Source organism: Phascolarctos cinereus, unplaced genomic scaffold, assembly GCF_003287225.1.
Source record: "Phascolarctos cinereus isolate Bilbo 61053 unplaced genomic scaffold, phaCin_HiC Scaffold_7;HRSCAF=346, whole genome shotgun sequence".
NCBI lineage: Eukaryota > Metazoa > Chordata > Mammalia > Diprotodontia > Phascolarctidae > Phascolarctos > Phascolarctos cinereus.
In genome coordinates, this window is record NW_027556180.1 from 54,230,461 (window position 1) to 54,254,104 (window position 23,644).

At 36.6% G+C, this 23,644-nt stretch overlaps 1 protein-coding gene across 5 annotated transcripts in view; it reads left to right on the top strand.

Annotated features, from left to right (window-relative positions):
- Positions 1–21,357, top strand: part of XRN1 (5'-3' exoribonuclease 1) — a 98,723-nt gene extending 77,366 nt beyond the window's left edge. For 2 of the 5 annotated variants that reach the window (XM_020970922.2, XM_078147480.1), the window contains 12 exons: positions 2,576–2,668; positions 5,644–5,761; positions 7,240–7,301; positions 8,318–8,428; positions 8,586–8,705; positions 9,247–9,406; positions 10,335–10,516; positions 13,469–13,582; positions 13,672–13,774; positions 14,986–15,024; positions 15,396–15,559; positions 16,310–21,357. In XM_020970922.2, the coding sequence (XP_020826581.1) occupies positions 2,576–2,668; positions 5,644–5,761; positions 7,240–7,301; positions 8,318–8,428; positions 8,586–8,705; positions 9,247–9,406; positions 10,335–10,516; positions 13,469–13,582; positions 13,672–13,774; positions 14,986–15,024; positions 15,396–15,559; positions 16,310–16,612 (1,569 nt within the window). In that variant the 3' untranslated portion in view covers positions 16,613–21,357. The remainder of the gene's footprint in view (positions 1–2,575; positions 2,669–5,643; positions 5,762–7,239; positions 7,302–8,317; positions 8,429–8,585; positions 8,706–9,246; positions 9,407–10,334; positions 10,517–13,468; positions 13,583–13,671; positions 13,775–14,985; positions 15,025–15,395; positions 15,560–16,309) is intronic. The other 3 variants (XM_020970918.2, XM_020970919.2, XM_020970920.2) reach the window with 3 other exon arrangements.
- The last annotated feature ends 2,287 nt before the right edge of the window (positions 21,358–23,644 follow it).

Genomic DNA, 23,644 nt, shown 5'->3' on the forward strand with positions numbered 1-23,644 from the left:
TTAGAGTTGGATAAATAGATCTAAGAATCATCTTCATGGAGATGATCATTGAAACCATGGAAGCCGATGAGGTCACTAAGTGAAATAGTAAGAGGGAAAAGAGAAGAGGGGCCACAAACGAGCTTTAAGGGATGCCCACAGTCAGTGAATGAAGATCCAAGAAGGGTTACTAAGAAGGAGTGGTCAATGAAGGGGAGAACCAGGAGGGAGTTGTGTCATGAAAAACTAGAGAAAAGAGAATATCCGTGAGAAGAAGGTGGTTGACAATGTCATAAGCTGCAGATAGGTCAAGAAGTATGAGGGCAGAGAAAAGGTTTGGCACTAAAGAGGGTGGTAAGAGGGGGAGGTTTGAAGGGCAAAGCTTTGGGAAATCCGCAATGATGAGTGGAAGCATGAACCTATTAGAGAGGTGTAAAAGGATATAGGGTACCTTTTTTGGAGTTAAGCTCTAGAAGCAGAAGGAATCCATAAAGGACTCCTGTAGGAAACATTGTTTGAGCTGAGCTTTCTAGTTAAGGGTTCTAAGAGTTGGAGGGGAAGTACATCCTAGTCTTGGGGGAGAACCTGTACTAAGACTTGAATGTGTATGGAACAGTAAGAAAGCCAGTTTGGCAGGACCACAGGGTACATGGTAAAGGAGATACATAATAAGACTGGAACGATAGATTGGAGATTGGAGCCCAATCGTAAAGGGCTTTTTAAATGCTAAACAGAGGGATTTGTATTTGACTCTAGAAGAAAAGGGGAGCTGCCAGAGTTTATTGAAAAGAGGGGAGCAGCATTATTGATATGGGCTTTAGAAATACCACTTCTGCAACTATGTAGAGGATGGACTGGAGAGGCAAGAAATTTGAGGCAAGGAGAATAAATAGGTGTCAGTAATAAGCTCTTTTTTTAAAATAATGTTTTTTCCCAATTGCATATAAAAACTGTTTTTAACATTTGTATTTTCAAATTTTGGGTTCCAAATTGTCTCCCTCCCTCCGCTTCCTGAGATGGTGAGCAATTTGATATACGTTAAATCAAATTATATGTGTGCAGTTATGCAAAACATTTCCATATTAGTCATGTTGTGAAAGAAAACAGAGACCAAAAAAATGAAAAAATTAAGTGAAAAATAGTATGCTGTGCTCTGCATTCAGACTCCATCAGTACTTTCTCTAGAGGTGGATAGCATTTTTCTTGATGTAGGGTAGTGACTGTATGAATAGAGAAGGGGATGGATGTGTGAGATGTATTGTGGAGATAGAGATGACAAGATTGAATATCTGTACTGAGGGAGAGTGAACAGGCAAAAATAGCACTGAGCTTATGAACTGAGTGAAAGGAAGGTGCCCTTAATGCAAATGGGGCAGCTCAAAAGGAAATTCAAATACTGTTTTTAAGTTGTAAATCAATCTTTTATTTGCAGTATTTGCTTTAAAGTAAAGGGATGACTAGTGATTTTTTTGGAAAGTTAATTCTGTCATTTTAATTAAATATACTTTACCGAGGGAACTAAAGATATATAAAATATGAACTGAGAAAATCAAGTGGATAGGTTTTGTTTTTTTTTCAAATTTAGGATTACAGATAACATTTCAAAATCAGATTTATTCCGGTTCACCACAGAAGGGATTCATTTTATGTAGCAGTCAGAAAAACTTAGTTAATAATTTGTAATTTGTGTGGATAATGACTTCAAGATTATAAACCATCTCTAAAAGGAAAATTAATTTAAAGAAATCTGTTATCTAGTATAGAACGCCAACAAATATGGAATGTAGATAAAAAAATGTGAAGTGTAACTAAAATATATCCATTTCTTAATAATGACTCATAGATTAGCAGGTGAAAGTCCAAATCATTATTTGGAATCTTCCATATGGTAGCTAGCCTTTAAATCTATCAGGTTGTAAAAATTATAAGTATTATAGAACAAATCCAAGCTAAAATTTGGAAGGAATGAGTTAATATCGGTAGGTTTAAAATAACTTTTAAGATCTTCAATTGGATTTTTAATACTTAGTGTAAAATCTTAGAAAGACCAATTGTATATAATAATAGGAGCTAGTGTTCATATAGTGTTGCGGCTTACAAAACACTTTATAGTTATTTTTATTTAGTCCTTTCAACAGCCTTGCAAGGTAGGTGCTGTTATTCCCATTTTACAGATGAAGAAACTGATGTTGAGAGGGATTAAGTGATTTGCCCCATGTCATACAGCTAGTTATGTCTGAAACAGGATTTGAAACCAGGTCTTCAGACTCCAATTCTAGTACTTTTATCTGTATCAAAAGATCACTTTTTTATATTCAGCTTGGCTTTCATAAATGGAGCTTATTCTAGGAGAATAATTTCAGCAACCACTACACATTATTTCAAAGGAAAAAAACTCTTAAAGATAACAGCTAATGAAAGTTACCTAGGTAGCCAGTTTACAAATTAATGGCCTATTTGTTGATGAAGAACAGATTCTAGAAAACTGAGTAAACAAATGATGGTTGTTTTTAAATTTTTTCTTATTCCCCTGTGTTATGCTTACATGTAGATTATGTTTTGTTTCCTTAAATGTTTTATGTTGTACCTTTGTCAGGTACCTTCTAAAGGTGATGATGAATTTTGCAGTATTTGGCAGTCATTACAAGGATCAGGAAAGCCTCAGCATTTTCAGCAGAATTCACAGGAGGTTAGTAGGCAACTAATACTGTATGAAAAAAATTAATGGAAAAGCAAAGAAAAATTTTTTTGAAAAAATTTTGATAAATGCTGTATAGATTATGCTGTTGTTATATAATTGTGTATAATATAATATAATATATCAATATATAATATAATTATAAATAATATTTCTTAGAAAAAATTACTTCTTTGGTCTTTAACATACTTGTAATGTTTTATTTTTTCACAATTAACTATATAAATAATTTTTTAACATTTTTCTTTTAGTTTGAGTTCTAATTTCTATCTTTCCTTCCTTCAAACCCCTTCCCCCTCCCTGAGATGGTAAGCAGTCAGATATAGGTTACATATGCGAAGTCATGTAAAATGTTTCCATGTTAGTCATTTTGTACAAGACTTGAATAAGAAAAAAGAATAAAAGTGAAAAATAACATGTTTCAGTCTGTACTGAGACAGTATCATTTCTTTCTCTGGAGGTGGATCATATGCTTCATCATTAGTCCTTTGAGATTGTCTTGGATCATTGTATTGCTGAGAATAGTTAAGTCATTCACAATTCTTCATCGTAGACTATTGCTGTTAATGTGTACAATGTTCTGGTTCTGCTTAATCATCCAGCTTGTCATTATAGCACAGTAGTATTCCATCACAATCATATACCACAGCTTGTTTAGCCATTCCCCAATTGATGGGCATCCCTTCAATTTCCAATTCTTTGCCACCACAGAAAGAGCTGCTATAGATATTTTTGTATTTATATAGGTTCTTTTCCTTTTTGTTTTTTATCTCTTTAGAATACAGACCTAGTGGTGGAATTGTTAAGACATGTTTTTTGAACAGGAAAGAAAAATAACTTTTTTAATCCAGCTTCACCCTTAACTATTTCAACATCACTTACTTGAAATTGTTATGACTTTTAGTGTTAAATATAAGTATTACAGCAGCACTCCTTAACTTATAAACATACATTATTGCTTTAGGTTCAGTATTGTGTATCTTAGCAAATATATTTATATAGACTGGTGAATCTGTCTATATATACAAAACCTTAGCTTTGCCTTGTAAACGCTCATGTTCCAGAGGAGGGGTGGGGAGCCTGCAGCCTCAAGGCCACTTGTGGCCCTCTCGGTCCTCAAGTGCAGCCCTTTGACTGAATCCAGACTTCAAGGAACAGCCTGTTCTAGAGCAGTAAGGGGAGCTTGAAGGGAAGATTAGGAAAACAGAGAGCTTCTTGGGTGATCACAGCGATATATAGCTGAGTACATGACCAGGAATAATAGGGGAGTAAGACATAAAGATGAGTTTTATTGCTTTTTTAAAAGATAAATGATTGATCATAACCCTTCTATACTTTAGTAGGTGGTTTTGGTCAGTCAACACTTAACAGAGTGTTATAATGGGGATTCCTTTAGTGCTTGGGTTGGACTAAATGGCTGCTAAAAGTCCCTGATTCTGAGACAAGTTTAGGAGTTAAGCCTCTCAAAAAAAAAGTGCCAAGAGATTGAAGAAATGGCCAAGAAGATTCTTAATACAATGGAGAGATACTATGAGGTAAGAGAGTCTTAAGATAAAACTCCTGAAAAATAAAACAGCATAATAGTAGCTATAATTAGAATCCCAGAAAAGTAGAAGAAACAGCCCACAAACACACACACACACACACACACAACACACACACAAACAGAACAAAAACTACAGAAGAAATAGCACTTTCTTTACCACCAGAACTGTTATGTTTAAATCAGCTAATCTTAACCTGCACTCTCTCTGTACTTGTTACTCTTGGTGGTATATATGTTTGTGGGAAAGTGCTTCCTGAGTTTTACTTCTGTTGTTTTAATTTTATTTTTCTTTGGGGAGGGAGGGAGCAGTAAGGAGAGAATATTGCATTGTAAATCTTCCTATTCTGTTTCATTAAGGGCCTCTATATTTAAATAATTTTATCCTCTGAGTGACTGTGGAAGGGGATAAACATATCAGTGGGCCTTTGTGATCTACCGAGTACCTTGAACCTGAGATAATTATCCGATAGGGATAGATCGAGGTGACCTAGGATTCTGCCCTGTTAACTGAGGGGATAGCCCTTGGGGACACCTCTGTGGAGGGGCTGTGGGAAGACGGACGCACTGGTATGTCATAGTTGTTGTTAAAGCTATGAATTGATGCCTTTGGTCCGATTCTGGGGAAAAAAATTTTGGAATTAAGGATAGTGACCAAGCTGTTTATACCTTTTGATTGAGCAATCCCACTACGGGGCATATATCCCAATAGAAAAAAAAATAAAGGTGATTTTCCACAATAAGGTGCCTATTTCAAATCTATGGTTGGGAAAAATTCTTCAGCACATACTCAACAAGTGTTTATTAAGTACCAGCTTTGCTCCAGTCATTGTCCCAGGTACAGGGATACAGAGACAAAAACAAAGCCAGTCTCTGCTCTCTGGGAACTTCCATCCTAACTGGAGAAACAACAGAAACATACATGAAATGCATCTTTAAAAATTGCAAAGCAACCTTGGGAGGAGGGCTCTGGTGGCTTGGTTGGGGGAGGGAAGGAGTTTATTTTTTGACGCTTCTATAAGAATTGGAAAAAAAAAGATTCAGAGAAACATTGGAAGACTTATGTGAACTGATAAAAGAGTGAAGTAAGGTCAACCAGAACAGTGATTACAGTCATGTAAAGGATAATTATTTTGGACCAGTCTCAGTCCTCAAGAGCTAATGATGAAACACAACTTCCTTCTCTTCAGAGAGAAAATGTGGTTAATGTTGATATGAAATATATTAGACCCTGTCAGACCCAGACATTTGTCAGTTTCATTTAATTATTTTTCCTTGTTAAGAGGAAGGTTCAGTTGAGATGAGGAGAAATTCAATCAGAGCATTTTAAAACTCTTTAAGTCATCTTATTAGAAATAAATTAAATGGTGGTATTGTTAACAAAGTATCTGGTTAGCTAATTTATGGAAATTTCAACTTTCAGGGTTTGGTTCTACCTCAAGAAATAAACAGAGGAGCTACTGCCACTCAGTATCATAAATCTGGCTTCAATGACAGCAGCATTAAGGGTCAGCAAAGAAAATGTGACCAATATAGAAAATGTAAGTGCAGTTAACTGTAATTTAGAAGAATATGCTTCTTGAAGCAATGTTTCATTTATAAATAACTGCCAAGTTCTATTCTCTTGAAAGCTCTGGCCTGTAAATTGTTTCAGAATGTGATAGATTGCTGCTAATCTTTATACCTTTGTTATTGCTAATATTAATACTTGATTAATTCTCAGATACCTTTTTTCCAGCACCTTTTATGAAAGTACTTTCCTTACAAATACCCCATGTTAACAGAGATATCTTTAAAATCTTTTACTTTAGAAATATATTTTTAAAGTTTTAGTTTTGATATCACTGGGAAAATGAACAGGCGCTCATTTTATCTATTTTTAATACTAATAGCTAGCATTGACCTACTGCTTTAAGGTTTGCAGAGCACTTTACAAATATCTCGCTTTATCCTCACAACAGATGAGGAAACTGAGGCAACAGAAACTAAGTGACCTTCCCAGGGTCATAGTAAGTATTGAAGGCCAGATTTGAATTGGGGTCTTCCTGACTCCAGGCTCAGTGCTCTATATCTACTGCGCCACCTCGCTGCCAGAGAGGAAGCATTAGATGGTTCTCTGCACAATAACTTTATCATTTTTCATCTGTCTGTGTGTGTGTTCATGTAAAAGAGGTCATTTTAAGTTTTCCAAAAGCAGCTGTCAGTACTGTAAGTGACAGAGTGTTCACTAACTGACCTCTGCACACAGGGCACTCACTCCGTGTAACATTTAGTTGAAGGCACAGACCCTGGCATGATACACACCTGTAACAGTGGTTTTTAAAATGCACACCCCCCCCCTTGATAATAAGAGCAAGGAGGGGCGTAAGAGCACTCTTACAAGGATTTTACATTTGACTGAAAAAACATTGTTCATATGAATAAAATATTCTGGCTTTTTTGTCTGGGATGCTAGTATCCCCAGTGCTCTGCCCCACTTGATCTTGTGACCGTGGCAAGTTTGCTTTCATCTTACAGGCTCAGTTTCCTCCTCTGCAGGAAAGTCTTTCTCAGCTGCCCCCGAGGCTGCTGTGCCTCTGTCAAGACTTTAGTAGGGCTGATATGTTTGAAAACAACCAAGGACCATACCAGTGTGCGGCAGGATTCTTACTCTTACCATCTTCTACTGGTCATTGCCCCTCTGGCCTTTTTTCTCTTGGTTTCATTAACTGCGCATTTCTCTAGCCTCAGGCCTCTTTGTTGATTGAGACTCTCTTCCCATGGGCATTCCACTGTGTTGAAATCCGTCTGGTCCTGTGATTGCATCCTACACACCTTCTTTTGGTCCTTTCTGCTTTCCTGGACCCTTCTGCAACTTCTTTTCTCCTCCCCAACACATGTTTTATCTACAACTTACATCATTTTCTAACTCAGCCAACCTCATCTACATCTCTATGCATCTCTAATGTGTATTTACCAGATTAACAAGGATGAAGTTTATTTTTCTCTCATTTACTCAAACTTCTGTTTTTTTTTCTAGTCAAAGAAGATTGTAAAATCTCTAAAAATGAATGTCAGTCACAAAAGACAGCAAATAAACAGGTAAATTAAATTTTGGTAAGTTTTCTTATGGCAAGTTTTTATTTTTTGCACTCTAATAACTAATCACCTTTCTACATAGACCCTCTTGAGGGCTTTTAAGTTCTGTAGCCCTTTCCTTATTTTCTTCACCAAGGCCTTGCACAAGATTGAGAAGTTGTCAGTCAGCCCAAGTATTTATTATTAAGCTCTTAACTACGTGCTGTAAGCACTGCGCTAAGGGAAAGGTATACAAAGAAAGACAAAATAAAGTCCCTGCCCTCAAGGAGCATACATTCTAGGAAACATACAAAATAGAGATGGAATAGATTTGGAGGTAATGTGAAAGAGGAAGGCATGATCTGGAGGTTCCCTGGGGATTTATGTAACAGGTCAGTGGAGGGGAGAAAATGTGAAGATTTAGAGGTGAATGAAATATAGACATGTTTTGAGCCTTTTTATACTTTATTCTCCTGCTTTCAAATCAATAAATACTTATTAAGTGTCTGCTCTGTATTTTGCATTGTGCTAGGTACTGGGGTTACTAGTGTCATAAATGAAATAATCCTTGAAGGTGTTTACATTTTAACAGGAGCCAATAAAGACACACACACACACACACACACACATATGTATGTATGTATGTATGTATGTATATATAGAATAAACATAAAGAAAATAAATACCAGGAAGTTTGAAAGGAAAGGCACTAGCAGTTGAGGAAATCAGGAAAGACTTTGTGTAAAGGTGTGCCTGAGCTGTGTCTTAAAGAAAGAGATGGGATTGGATGAGGCAGAGGGGAGGATGGACTGAGTGCATTCTAGCTTTGGGGGTTAGTCAGTGCACAGGCAAAGAGGGAGGTGGTGTATTGTGTAATGAAGAGCTCAGAGGCCAGTTTGTCCAGATGGAAGAGTACTAGGAGGAAACCTGTCCTGTAAGTCAAGCCTAAGTCATTAACTTGGACAGTCCTTTAAAGCTGTAGTTATATTTTGTTTGAAGAAAGAAGTCAAGAGGTCAAGTTTATGTTTGCTCTTCTACAGACTTTTGGAGGAACCCCCAAATGTAATGTTAAACTTTTGAAGAGAAATGGAAGTCCCAGTGCTTCAGATGTCCAGAAGGTTGTAAGTGAAGATCCAAAGACAGTTGGGAAGGTAAGAGAAAGGTTTTCTGATTTCTTTTCCCAAAAATTCTAAGTAGTGAGATTATGATTGGATAAAAATAAATGCCCGTAATTGAATATTAACTGTTAGACCCTTCTACATTATTGTAGTTTCTGTCTACATGTTCAAATCATGTTTATTCTCTTAGACTGACCCTGGAATTGAGAATTTCCTAATATCCTTGAAAATCTCCAAGGAGAATGAAGTGCAGTATGGCGAGGAGCCAACAACAAGTGAAGAACATTTGTCACCACAGTCATTTGCTATGGTTAGTTTTCTTAAAAATGTTTCCATTTTATTTCTCTAATGTTACTCTAGTGTTGGTAAATCTGGGTCCAAGTCAAGCCTCTGCTCCAGTACTGGTTGGTGACATCAGTGCCCCAGGCTACAGTCATAGATGCCCTTTGACAGAAGTTTCCTTACTGAGAGTACACTATACTAATGACATCACAGTTCCAGACCAAAACAAAACTTTGTGACATGCAAATAAAGGTTTTATTTTCTTATAGAAGGGATCACCTAACTTCTTGTTAGACGGTGCCCACTAACTCATACACACATATGTTTTACATTGTTAAGTATGGCCTTCTGGGCAAAGCAAAGCCATGCCAGGAAACTGAAACTACCCCTTTAGACCTCTGCACCATACCTGTGTTTCCATTGCTGTTGCCCACTTCCAGGCAGGGATTGGACAGGAACATGACTGTTTTTCACCATAAAATGTTCCATTAAAAGAAAAATAATATAATTCTCAAAAAGAAATGAAAGGCAATAGGATAATAACTAATTTTTGTTGTGTTTTCTTAAAGAAGGGAACACAGATGCTTAAAGAAATTCTGAAAATTGATGGCTCTGACCCTGCGGACCACAAGAATGAAGTAAAACAATTGGTTAATGAAGTTAATGCCTCTTCTAATAGGAAAGAGGTCTATGGATCTTCTTCACAGCCTAGGCAAACAAGGAAGTTAGGTATGTAGAATGTATAGGTTCTGTACTAATCATCTAAAATAATTATAAAAGTTCAGTCCCTTTTTTTATTGTGTGCAGTTGTCCTAAGATCAAATTATAGAATTTGTAATGTACTATTTATTTAATATGCTTATAGTATATGTTATTGGTTATAGTATGTAATAAATATATGCTAGTAAACATACACTTAATATCCATAGATATTAAACCCAAAGATTTTTATTAATTCTAGTATCCTCAGTGTAAAATCACTTCTTCTGAAATATTTGATATTCAACTAAAATCACAGATTTTTTTCCAATTACACTTCACCTTGAAAAGACATCCAGAAAGATCTGTATAATCCACACATTAGGAATTCACTATTCTAATGTTTTATAAAGACTGAAATTGTAACACAGTTTGTTATTATCTGAATCTGGATGCAGTTCTGTTATTTAACTATATCACTTTGTAGTTAGTTATAGCATTAATACATCATAGGAAAACTCAGGTTTCAAAATTTTGCTTAGCGTTCAGCCAACTTCCCAAAACGGTCTCCCTGCCTTCATAACATTATTATTGATTGATTTTCGGAGAACCAATTAATGACATCCCAAAAAATCTCCACGCTGCCAAAAATTACACATTTTTATATAGTAGTTCTTCATTTCCAAGGCAAGTATTTGGAGGTGATGTTGAACCAATCAATCAATAAACATTTATCAGCTGCTTTTTAGGTTCCAGCCATCAGCCTACTGGATGTAGGTCATGTTTTATTTATAAAGTGAGTTGTTTTGTTTTTGTTTTTTGTGTTGTAACCATTAACTGTTCTCTGGTCAAAAAAGGTTAGCAATGTAAACCTTAGTTGAGCGTTTATAACTGCCACAATATTTTTTTTGTTGGTATGTCATTCTTATTAAGTATAAATGTTTATTTCTTTTGATAGCTGCTTATATGAATAAGCCTCATAATCCCGGAGATTGTCATAGTGCTCAAGCGATAGACAGTTTAGGCCGACCTGTCCTCAACCAGCAGCCTTCTGTGTCCACACCAGTTTCAGAGCTTTCTCGACTTTGTTCTCTTGTTGGAATGCCACAACCAGATTTCACCTTTCTCAGAACACCACAGGTAAAGTATTACTTTATTATTATCACAATTTAATGGCATTCAGAGGGGGAGGAAAAAGCTTTTGCTAGAGAAAATAATGTGAGACTCAAAGAGAGAGTTTATGAGCAGTAGCCAGATAGAGTAAAAACATAGACATTGTTGGGCCTTTGCTAGCATTTCCAGAAACATGATTCTTCAACTCTTCAATCTTATGTAAGAGGAAAATGCAGTAGATGGAATAAAAAGAGGATTTTGTTCCCAATTCAAGTAAACACTGTGTGCCTTAGAATCGTTGAATAGTTGAAATAATCATGTTATGCAATGGACCTAAATCATTTGTTGGACTTGGTTGGACTAGGCCAGACCTAGAGCACCCAACATTTTTTCGCAGCTTGAATAATAGTATAGTTTCTTGAGTGTTGAGTACTTTGAACTCGCTCTAAGTAAGGAAGGATGGATATTACACCCCCAAAATACTTTGTGATCCTAATGAGGTTCCCACTGGGCCAGAGTGCAGAAATGGCCCTTCAGTGAATTACATCTGCAGGCGCCATTCCTGGCCCTTAAGTATCTCTCCCACTTTACCCTGACTTACTGTGTTAGACGGAGGTTTATAGTACTTCCATCACCACTTTAGTTTTCTATCTTCCTTCCCCCTTAGAATGTAGAAGGTTGAAACATATTCAGTCCTGATCAGCAAGGTCTTAATTAGTAAATCTTAACTCTACTTATTATATTATTATTTTGTTATTATTAATTAATATTATTTTATTTATGTAATTTTTTTTTAAAAAATTATTTATTCATGTTTATGATTTTCTCTCTCTATTCCTGCCTGGCTTTGTAGAACATTTCCTCCATCTCTTATAAGGTCTCTTATTCACTGTATTTTTGTCTATTCTCTTGCCTAAATGGTATGTTAAAGGCTTTCTACTTTGTTTCTTTTCTATATCAATAGATTCAGTTTTTGCACAAAGGGTAATTATAAAGAAATTATGTTTCTTGTTCAAGGCCTACAACATACTGTGAAGAGAAATCTCAGTAACAGTATCCTGACAGATTCTGCAGACAGAATAACCTTGCCTGTCATTATTAGCTAGGCCTGCTCCCTTTTTGGTCCTTATTGAATCCCATCTTGAATTCTATCGCAAAATTTCTAGCGCAAGTAGTACACATTTATAACCATTCCCACTACATCATTTTTTAAAACAGCTAAATGTTAAAAATATAAGTGCCAGAAGTCAGGTGTGAAAGTAAGCACCCCTCAAAGCTGCATTTTCTAAATTGTGTAATTTGTTTATTCTCATTGTTTCTGCTACTTAAATGTTGGTGTAAAACACGCGCACACACACACACCCAAGAAAGCATTCCTAGTGTTGTCCCCTATCAAAATGGACTACTACATTGCTTTTAAGCTGTATTTGTGTAGGAGCACTAAAATGCCGGTGGAAAAGAAGACCACAAGCTTATTTTGACATTCCAAAAGGATAGTAAAACCTCATTCTTTATTTTTGCTTTATTCCACCTGTTCCAAGTGTTTTAACCTTTTAAATTTCCAGAATGCCACATCCTATATTCAAACAAAAGAACAATAACATCTCATTAAATACAGACGAATTTCAGATAATATTCAGTGCTTTCTGGAACTGATCATACATAGTGCATGCTGAAGGACATGGAGTAAATGAGAATTTGAAATGATGGAGTTAATCAAGGAAAGCTTCATGGATGAGAGGGGAACTTTGAGCAAACTTGAACTCTTTAGATTGTCACCAACATATTAAAACATTAAATTAGTGGAGGCAACATATCCTAGTGACCAGAAGGCTGACCTCAGAGTCAGAAAGACCTAGGGTTAAAGTCTTACATCTGACAAGTATAGCCTTTGTGCCCATGAAGAAGGCATCTTATCATCAGTGCACCAAAGCAGCTCTAAGACTTAAGTTACAGCCACCTTGATGGTCTGCCTGGGTGAAGGGAATTTCTACCCTGAGAATACTCCATTCTCAACTAACTGATTAGACACCATTCTATGGGAAATACCAGTAGGATTTTTTTTTTTTTGCTCTTTGGTGAGACAGTCAGGGTTAAGTGACTTGCTTGCCCACAGTCACACAACTAGTGAGTGTCAAGCGTCTGAGGCCGGATTTGAACTCAGATCCTCCTGACTCCGAGGCCAGAGCTCTATACACTGTGCTACTTAGCCATCCCACCAATAGGATTTTAAATGTCAACATAATATATCTTGGTCTCCAGTTCATGCTCAAAATCAACAGGGCAAAAGACTAGTCAACAGTAAGGGAAAATTATATTGGTAAATTAAAGTATATTTCTTTGAAACCTTTATCAATTTTGGTTACAGTGCATTCTGCTCAAATGTTTCCAGGCTGCTCTGTGTAGGTAGCAAGACAGTTTTTGATAATTCCTTCCAAAGAGCTTCCCTATGCAAGGACAGGCAGTATAGAACAGTAGAAAGGGCATGGATGTTAGAGTGACCTAAGCTCAAATCCTGGCTTTATCATTAGCTCCCCGCATGACCTTAGGCAAGTCACTTGTCCTCTCTGAGTCTCCATTTCCTCATCTGGAAGATGAGTACATTGTATTAGATGACCACTAAAATCCCTTTAGGTTCTTAATCTGTGCTGTGTACAAACATCCATCTCTTTGTTTAATTTTATGCTTTTTGGGATTTTTGTTTGTTTTTGCTAGGCATCCTCCTGACTGCAGGGCTGGTGCACCACCTAGCTGCGCCAGTTTTATGTTATTTTCAAAGATTGAGAGAATAGTTGCAAAATTTTCACGAGGCTCGTTACCAAGTATCTTTTGTCCAACTGTTTATGGAAACCATCATTGACTTTTTAATTCTACTTCCAAAATATATAATCTGCAGTAAAAGTTCTTCATTTAAATGAGTCTTTCTATTATTGTTAGTTGCTGGCATAGTCTCATGGGTGTATATTTTATCTTTCATAGACAATGACAGTTTGTCAGGTAAAATTATCTAATGGCTTACTAATACATGGACCACAATGCCCATCTGAAAATGAAGCCAAGGAGAAAGCCGCTTTGTTTGCTTTACAACACCTGGTAATATCAATCCTTGACTATTATTTTAATTTTTTATTACTTTTTGTACAATATAGTTGCATTTTCTTATCTGTTCTATGCTTTCATAGAGCACTGTCGGAATGAATTTTCCTTTGCCTCCACCAATGTTTCCAAATTATCCACCTGCTGTACCCACCGGGGCCATTCCTCCAGTATTTGCCCAACCTACTGGTGAGATATGAAATTTTTCTGAATATTTTTGAAAGGAGTTTCAATTTTCGGAAGTGCTTACAAGGTTCTGATTTGGGGGAATCATATATATGCTTATCACACAAAATAATTAGACATTTAAGATTTCAGGAATTAACTATTTTCCCATTAAGATAGAAATTATCCATGTAGGCTGACATTATTAAGCAATTAGTTCTATTCTTTTTTAAATTGGAAGCTGTATTTTACATAGAGTATCCTTTGAATACTATTTTAATGTGAAATTTTATAGGTCCTTTTATAATGCAGACTGAGTATAAAGTATACTCGCAGAATTCTTATTTGACTGTTCATTTCCAAAGTATAAATGGATAAAATTATGTGTTCAACTTCTAAATCCTATAATCAGATGTTTGTGGGAACCCAAAATTCTTCCTAAAACTTTCACTTTAAGATAGCTTAAAAACCTATGAGAAATAATAGCTGTCCCTGTTATTTTTAATTAATTATATTTTATGGCATGACATTTCTAATCTTTTTATACTCGTTAATAGTTTAAGTCTTTCAAGGAATTTTGAGGCTGTAATTGGAATAATACTAATCACAAGATAAAAAATAAATATGAAATGAACATTTTAGTAATATTTTGTAGATTTGTATTTTTCTGTGATCAAGCTTTAGATCAGGCAAGACTGGGGAGCATCTTTTACTTGAAAACCATATATTTAGAAAAATTAAATAAAGCTAGTTGACCTGCATGCTATATCAAAATAACATAACACATATTTTAAACTTATAGCTACAATCAGCCAAGTTAATTTATAGATAGCATCAAGGCCTAGTTTTCTAGATTTGCAATATGTTTACATTTAAAAACTTCTACCCAGTTCCATTGAATTGGAATATGTGCACATATACAGCATAAAGGTTACCATGTTTATTTCCAGAGTACTTGAATCTTGATCAAGCTGTATTATTAAAGCCTCTTTTTTTCTACCCAGAGACACTCTTTGGGTGAACTTGGTGCATACCTTCTGCAATGACACTATGCTGATGAATAGATTATTAATATTTAATATCTCTTCATGTTTTTAATTAGATATTCGTGAAAATATATTCCAAACAGATTTTAAACTATCTAATTTCTAATATTTGAGGAAGATAAAATTGATTTACATGTTAACATGAAAGTGATCTGATTTCAAGACTTGAGCTTTCTTGGTTTTTTATAGGCTGGGATCACTATGGAAGCAGCTTAGCCTTTGGGGCAGGTGAGATCCTTAAGATTGCTCTCTTTGTGCCCAGGCTTTTGCCCTAGGGACAGTTTAATGGCCCTTCTATTACTTTTGATAACAATGCAAATATTCCTAAAGACACATACCAGTATGTGAAGCTATATATATACTTTGTATTTAAAAAGTATTCATGATAAATTGACTTCTGTGGCCAGTTCACAGTCATTGGAGTGGCTCCAGGAGGAGAATGTCTTAAGCTAGAACAGCTAATTGCAGATTTAATGTAGGCCTTTTCCCAAGGAAGAAAAAGAAAGCCAGAAAAGGGTTGGGGAGATTCTTGATTCTTGAGAATTTTGATCCCAAATCTCCATTCACAAGAGTTTAACATTTTCTGTGGCTTGTTACAGCTAACATAATGCCTCCGTCTCCTCCCATCTTTGGCTCAGTGCCATGGGGATCTCCAGTGCCAATTCCTGGAAAGCTTTACCACCGCCATGCTCCGTACCCCACACACATGCCTCTCACAGGACCAGTGCCAGCTGCACCCCACAATCAGTTCATACCTCTGCAGGTAAAGCCTGAAAAAAATGCCTTCTGTTTCAAGCGCGTGTTTATTTGTGTGCATATGTGTGCATTGGCTAATTCATCCATTCATTTATTGTTGTGGCCGAGCCTCCCACTCTCACCCAGGCTGAAAGCGCTGCAGCGTTCCCCTCGCTCCCCACCAGGGGCCAAGTTCCCTTCCTAGGCATCCCAAGAGCACCCCGACTCCTGAGGCATCCTTTTAGTGCCAGCTCACCCTCTACAACACAGAACCCCGGACTCAAGTGATCCTCCAACCAGCGCCTCTCTTGTAGCAGGCGTGTGCCACTTGTTTGGCTGCACACTTATTTTAATGCCGTCTCTAAGGCTAGTCTTTGAGTCATGGGGAATTACTAAATAATGGTGTGCATTCTTAAGAGCCAGCATGGCAGAATGATGAGAGAGAGAGCTGGCCTCTGGGCTTAGAGCACCCAGGTTCAGGATCTTCCCAAGCGTGACTTTGGGCAAGTCACTTAACCTTCAGAGCCTCCAGTGGCTCTCTTAGGCCTGTATATTTGAGAGAAGGTGTTAAAGTCATAATAATTTGTGTTACATATAACTTTCTCCTCTGTAACTGCCAAAGTACGTTTTCAGTCAGCTATATGTAGTACTCTATTTACAATACCTACCTGATTGTGGGATTTGATAAATTATGATAGGTGATGCCTATGGCAGTAGTTGCTACCAGTAGTTTCATTAAGAAAAAAATTTTAATTAATGAAATGTGTCTTCCTTGAAGGTTACAAAGAAAAGAGCTGCAAACAAAAGGAACATTGAGTGTAAGGGAGCCCAAGGTTGTTCTTCTCAGGCCGCTTCTCTTCAGCCAGACTCCCCAGGGCATTCAGAAGGTGCCCAGTTAACTTCCCAGGAGAGTTCTTCATCTTTAAAGTCACCTCAAGTTCCTCCAACTACAGTTTCTTCTCAAGACAGAGTAGCCTCTTCAAGCTCTGGTACTTCTCGTGCTAAATCAACACCAAGTTCTTCAAGACGAAAACCAAGGAAACTGGCAGTCAACTTTGGTGTTTCTAAACCATCAGAATAAATATGGTATTTAGGATTAAATTAATGTTTTCTTTACAACCTCCCCAAACTTTTTTAATAAGGATCTTATGTGTCCTGTTAAAAAAAAAAACAAGAATGCACTATTTAAAAAACAGGTTTGTAGTATTGAAAAACTGAAGATCTTTTAGTTGTTAGGTTTTTCTCAGACTGTTAAAAGTATATGTACAAAAAGTTGGTGTTGTGAAAGGCACTGAAGAAGCAAACTTAAAAATGAACCACTCCATCCATCCATTGTGCTTAGATACTAGGAGCGTCTTAGCACCATGACTTGGAGATTATATGAGCAATAATAATAATAGCATTTTCTAATCTTTATTTGAGGCAGTAAATAGTGGTAGAGTTGAAATGGGGCCTCAAACATAATTTACTATAGGTGAATTTTATTTTTGTAATAGTTTAATAAAATGGATGGGGAAGAGAGGAGTGGCTCTTATTTCTTTGCATCTTAATTTGTGTTCTTTGGCTCTATGGGTCCTTTGAGCCTAAAAGAAAATAAACTTAATGGGGCTGCTGCTGCCAGGCTTGCTTTCTGTCCAAATTTTATACCAAAGCTGCTTTCAAATACCAACCAGAACTTTGATCTCTCTAAATGTCTAGAACTTTAATAGTAGCAAATTAGGTTTGAGTGATTAATTAAAAAACACTTGGGTTGCTCATGAACCAGCATTGTTAAGTAACAATAGTTTAATTTAAATATCTACAAGATTCAATTACTATAAATGAATAGACTGTTGAACTATGATGCAAATCATTAATCATGTCAATATAATTCTTCTGTATGATTTTCCAGCTGCTGCTTTACCACCATGTGAACCTGCCTCTCATTCAAACACAATGCTGCCTAGGAGACTAAAGAAATCTTAAATATAGTTTAAATTCCAGGGTGTGTGCTTATGTAGGAGCAAACATCAGTCACTTTTCTATTTTATATATTATTTCTATGGCACATGTCTATTTCATATCAGTTCCATATTTTTAAACCCTTTCTTGGAACTGCTTAGTGACTTGCATTGTGTTTTCTTTGCATGTTACTTATATTTATATTCATGTATGAGAGTGTGTATATATTCAATGTGTGACTATTGAAATTATTTTAAAATTTGTTAAAAATTCAGTGTCACTGAGGCAAAATTTGTATACTCAAGGATCTAGTCTTTGTTATTTGGGTTTTTTTAAGGAATGGGCATTGTCATATGCTTTATTTAAAAAAAAAAAGATAAAAAAGAAAGAAAAGGGCCACACATCTAATGTGGTATTGCTTTTTAATCTTGTGTCCAACTTCATTGGTTTTCTGTTCTACTGTGGATCTTAAAGAAGTTTTTATTCTCAAAATTCAGTTGTTAACCTAATATTTTCCTCTCTGTGCTGATTCCAGTGTTCCTCTAGTAGGCTATATAAAGTGATATTAACATATCAGTAGTGCCTTTAGCACAAGGAGATGGCCATAATTGATATATTACTGTTTTAAGCTATTCACCATCTCCTATATTCATTTTCTAGGCTCTTCAGATACCAACTCCTTGATTTTTACTATTCAGAAAGTCTTTGTATATTGTGGTTACAGTGAACAGTGTCTAATGAGTCAAGAAATTCAGAGTGTTGTTTCCATGCTTTTGCAAACTCCCTATATCCGTGCCACTGCTCAATAGCCAGCAGTCATTCTTGGCTTTCAGATACATAGGGGCTGCTTATTAGGAATGGGAAACATTCGCCTCCTATTTTGGAACCCTAGAGAAAAAAAATCTAATAGAAACAGTGATGTCAATACTAACATCTTATGTTTATGGTATATTAAAATCTTCATCTCTGGCAGCTATGTAAACTAACAAATCATTTCAACTTGGTAATGTCAATATAACTTCTTTTAGGACGTAAAGAGAAGAACTTCCAAAACTGCAAAAAGAGGGGGTTTTTTTTCCGTAGAGTACGATTTTGCATCTTAAATACTGTCAATGTCCTAGTAAAGCTTGCTCAAAATTTTATAAGATGTCACCTTAAAATAGAAGAATTGCCCTAGCATTATGCCAAGCAAATGACTGAATTGATTCGTAGAGATAATTGCCACCAAGTGATTAGTTAGGAGTCATGAATTCCTATAGGGCTTTCATTTTTTTCCGTGAAGGTCTTTTCCAAGTGCTTGTATGACTGAGGCTACAGAGATGAAATGGAATAGAATACACAAGGCAAATGGAAATGTTTCACCTACTCTCTTCAGGGGGCTTAAAGTTAAATGATGCTAACTTTGCCCCAGAAATGAAGATTTAAAGGCCCCAAGTGAGCTTATCCACCTCCATCCAGTTAAATTATAGGATCTTGTTTCCATTTATGGTCATGCCTGGTGTAGTCTTGAGAATTTCTCCTAGGATTAAGACTTTGGGCCTGACAGCCTAAATTCTCTGGTTAACCCTTCCATCCAAGGCAAGCTCAAAGTAGTCCCCTGGGTTGCTACCTGTTTACCTTACTGCCTTCTTTTTGCAGGTCAGACTCTTCTTGGTGATTAGACTCCTAGAATATGTTAGGTGTCGGAAGAGCTAAGCCCAAAGTGGTTTCAGAAAGAATACTTAAGTGCCCCTTAACTCTATATTTAAGCACTAGTTAGGTACATACTTGGTTAACAAAGTATATTTATTTGTTGACCAGATTTAGCAGATTCATCATCTGCATTCAAGGATACTTCTTATGTTTTTCCAAATTACTTGTAATCTATTATTATTTTTATATCTTTATAGATTAAATAACCCAGATATTACATACTTAGGCGTCTCAGAATGGATGAGTTGAGGATTTTAATTCATCTGTAAATGAACCTTAGTTCCACCTTGGAACTTGCTAGTTAACAAAAGGCATCCAAGTAGTTATGATTGGAAATGCTTCTTGTCGGTTTATTTTTTAGACGGCTAGTGGAGATATAGATATATAGATGTAAGATGGTTTCATTTTTGTTCTGAGAACTTTCTATACCTGATTAGGACTATTTAAAAAGAGGGGAAAGCTGATGGTAAACATCAAGACAAAATATATAAGAACACTGCTTTCTTGACCAGTACCGTTCTAGCCTATTCAAAATAACTTTGTCTCTAAAGGTTATTTGGAAAATCATTTCATTAAAGGCTATTATAGTTCTCAGTGTTTTTAAATTGCTTATCAGTCAAAATGTACTTCCACCTCACCTTTTTTTTTTTTGATGGGGTTGGGGGGACCTGAGTGTATATGAAAATATGTTTCACCAAGAAAGAAGCCAATCACAGTTCACTTGCCTTGGAGAGCAGCATAAATCTTCAGTGCTGCTAGTTTTTGTTGGCTTTACTGATCAGACTTTGGCAGCTAAACTTTTAGAAGGTGCCTCTCCTAATTAGAGATATAGACTCTGAATTCCAGAAGGAAGATATGCCTATCACAGTTATCAGGTCCTCCACACAGACGCCCTAAGCAGCGAGATAGTATTATAACAAAAGATAGAATTTGTTTACATTGGGTAGGGCTACTGAAATAAAAAATGTTTTGTAGGGCTACTCCTTAAGGAGGAGAAATAAAATTTAGCGTAGGGAATTCATAGCATAGGATTCAGTACTGAAAAGTAGTGTAACATACAGCTTTTTAGTCATTTCTTGTTTCTTAGAATAATCGTGGTATAAAATTTGGAGACAAAACATTTTAATTGTGTCCAACACTTAGAATGGGAACTGAAGAAGTAATAAAGTGCATGGCCGTATCAAAGCATTCAGCTATCTGAAATGCAGTTTATGAAGGGCACTAACTATCCCATTTCCAGGAGATAAATCTTTATAGTAGTTGCCCCTTCCAAACTAGTGTATTTCAGAAGTATTGTACCTCCAGCTCACAGATTTTGGAGAGCACTAGATTTGGAGACAAAAGACAGGTTCAAATCCGAGCTCTTCTACTTTAGTACCTGTGTGACCTTGAACAAGTCACTGCCTGGGCCTCATTTTCTGCTTCTCTAAAATGAAAGGATTGGACTAGATAATTTCTAAAGTTCCTTCCAGCTCTATACCCTGTCTGAATTACCAAGGCCAGTAAGTTAAGCTTCTGTTTCATCATCTGAAGCCATATTCTCATGCTATAAGCTCATGCAGAATCAAACAGATGAGAATTTGTACCATAGATTGCTGTGGGTTCCATTCATCCTTTCTTCATACCTTACAGTTCATTTTTCTTTTTATTCACAGGTTGCGTACAGTTTCCTCTACCTGATGCCCAATTGTTTCTTTTAGTTTTTATATGTTATAGTACATGAATAATGGATCTGTGCTACATCATCCATGACTTCAACTTTTTATTTGCTTTAAACAATGTAATTAAGTTAAATTTTCCAGATATATCTTGAAGCATTTCTTTATCCTCATAGATATAAATATTTTATATGTACTGGAATTTTTCATTAGAACTTATACAGAGCAGTATTTTATTAAGAATCCCAAAGGGAAAATCTTTCTGTGCTCATTTTGTAGTTTATGATTTTTTTAATATCCTGTCATTGTTTATCTGCCAAGTAAAGTGTCTTAAACTTGTATTTGAATGGATCTAGAATGTATTTTTGTGTTTAGTGTTAAGTTGTGCATTTACAGATTTCTAGCATGTAGTTTGCCTAAAAGACTGTGCAAAAAGTATTTTAAAGTATATGATACATTGGAGGAATAAAAGAACCAGCCATAAGATTTAAATGCTGTATATATCTGTAATTAAACAATTGATAATCATTCTGTATGACCTGTTTCTTGTTGTCTGTTTGGATTCGTATCGTTGAAAACTTTTCAGAGGTTTCTTTCCATCATTTTAAGTGTCTCAGTTTTACAACATTTAACCTTAATCTCCACTGGAATAACTTGAGAACCTACATCATACCTGAAAGCACCAGTTGGGACAAGTATAGCTTAGCACCTGTCACCGTGTGACCTCAAGGAAATCACTTAGTGTTTCTCAGCCTTGCTTTCTTCATCTAAATAAGGTCAAGGAGGGTTTCAAGAAGAGACTGAGAAGACCCTTTGGCAGACACTCACTTTGCCTTGTGTGAAAGCACTTTGTCGAACTGCACACCCCACCCAATGATCATCCAGTGTTTGCATGCAGACCAGTGAGAAGGAACCTAATACACCAAAAGCAGTTGCATTTAAGGATCATTTGAATTATTATTTCCTTAAATCAAGCCAAAGACTGCCTCTCTGCACTCATTCCTCTTTGTTCTGCCACTAGAGACCAATATATTGCAGTGATACGATACAATACGATGTTTTATCTCTTAGGATAGGCAAGGCACCCTGTAGGTGCGGGGGATGCAAAAGCAGAAGAGCCTGACCCTGAAAAGAGCTTACATTGTACCAAGGGCAATGCAACATATAAACAGAGAAGCATCTATGTGGTGGTTTGGTGAAGAGGGAGAAGATGGCTGGTGCAGGGATTCTTCATCTGCAATCCCTACACTTTTGAAAAACATTTTGGTAACTTTCAATATATTTGGTCTCCTTAGTATTAAGTATTTTATCCTTTGCATTTAAGACCATTATACCAAGAGGGTCCCAAAGCGTTCACCAGAATGCCAGAGGGGTCCAGCGTCAATAAAAAGAGGAGCCAAACCTTCCTCTGCCTGCTTTGCTGCTCGGCATATCTCCCGGCAAGGGGCCTGAATGGATGTTTTTCATCAGCCTCAAAGCAATGACTTCCATCTGGGCCAGCACAAGGACACTTCCATCTCCTGCAGCCAGTTCAGTCTCCCAAAACAAGAGGTGAAGAACCTCTGTGCAAAAAGGAGCAACCTTCCCTTGGACCTCAGGCCTTCTGTCTGTTATCCCAACTCCTTCAGGGAGGAGCAAAGTTGGTGAGAAACGGGACTGATGGCTGCTGCAGAGGTTTGACTTCCCCTACCTGCTGCACACTCTCTGCATCCTCTCCAGTTTTCAGATGGACAAGGACATCACATATGACCATCTGTCCACATACCTTCTTCCTGTATCACACTTCACTTGTGTCCAACCTGATCTCCTTTAGGAAGAATGGTAACTTCCATTTAATGATGAATGTTCTAACATTGGGTCATACCCTACACGTCCCAGTGATCTTGAACCCCTCTAGGTCATCATCCAAAGCTCATTCCCCACCCACACCACCACAATTTTTATTCCCATCCCAAAATTTGAACCAGACCTTATCACCTACCCCTTTCATCATAAACCGTGGATAGTATGATGGTCTTAAATGCAAAGAATAAGTTGAGGCCATACATTTCCTCCCCTGTTCCTCATCTCTTTCACACATATATGCCTTCTGCCACTATCTCCTTCACCTCTGTCTCACATGGTGAGGCGGCCTTACCCTTCAACCTGCTCTAGTGATCCCATTCTATCCTGTCTTCTTCAATAGATTTCCCCCCTCTGTCATCCCAGTTCTATCACTTATTTTATTTATTTATTCATTTATTCGTTTGTTTATTTAATTGTTTATTGTTACATTGAAGTTCCAAGCTATCTCCCATCCTCCGAAGCCCACACTAGAGAAGGCCAACATGTTATACACACACACACGACACTATACAATCCATCGTTCCGTATCAGTTCTTTTTCTGGAGGTGGGTGGCGTCTTCCTCATAGGTCCTTTGTAGTTGAATAGAATATTCATATAACTTAGAATAGCTTAGTCATTCACATTTACTCTTTGAACAATATTGCTATTACTACATATAATATTCTCTTGGTTCTGCTCATTTCACTCCATTATTTCATTCAAGTCTTTCTATGTTTTCCTAAAATCAACCTGCTTATCATTTCTTACGGCACAGTAGTATTCCATCACAATCATATACCACAACTTATTCAGTCATTCCCCAATTGAAGGACATCCCTTCAATTTCCAGTTGCTTTCTACCACAAAGAGTACAAATATTTTAGAACATATAGGTTCTTTTTCTTTTTCCCTGATCACCTTGGGAAACAGTAGTACTGATGGGTCAAAGGGTATACAGAGTTTTAGAACTCTTAGGGCCTAATTCCAAATTATTCTC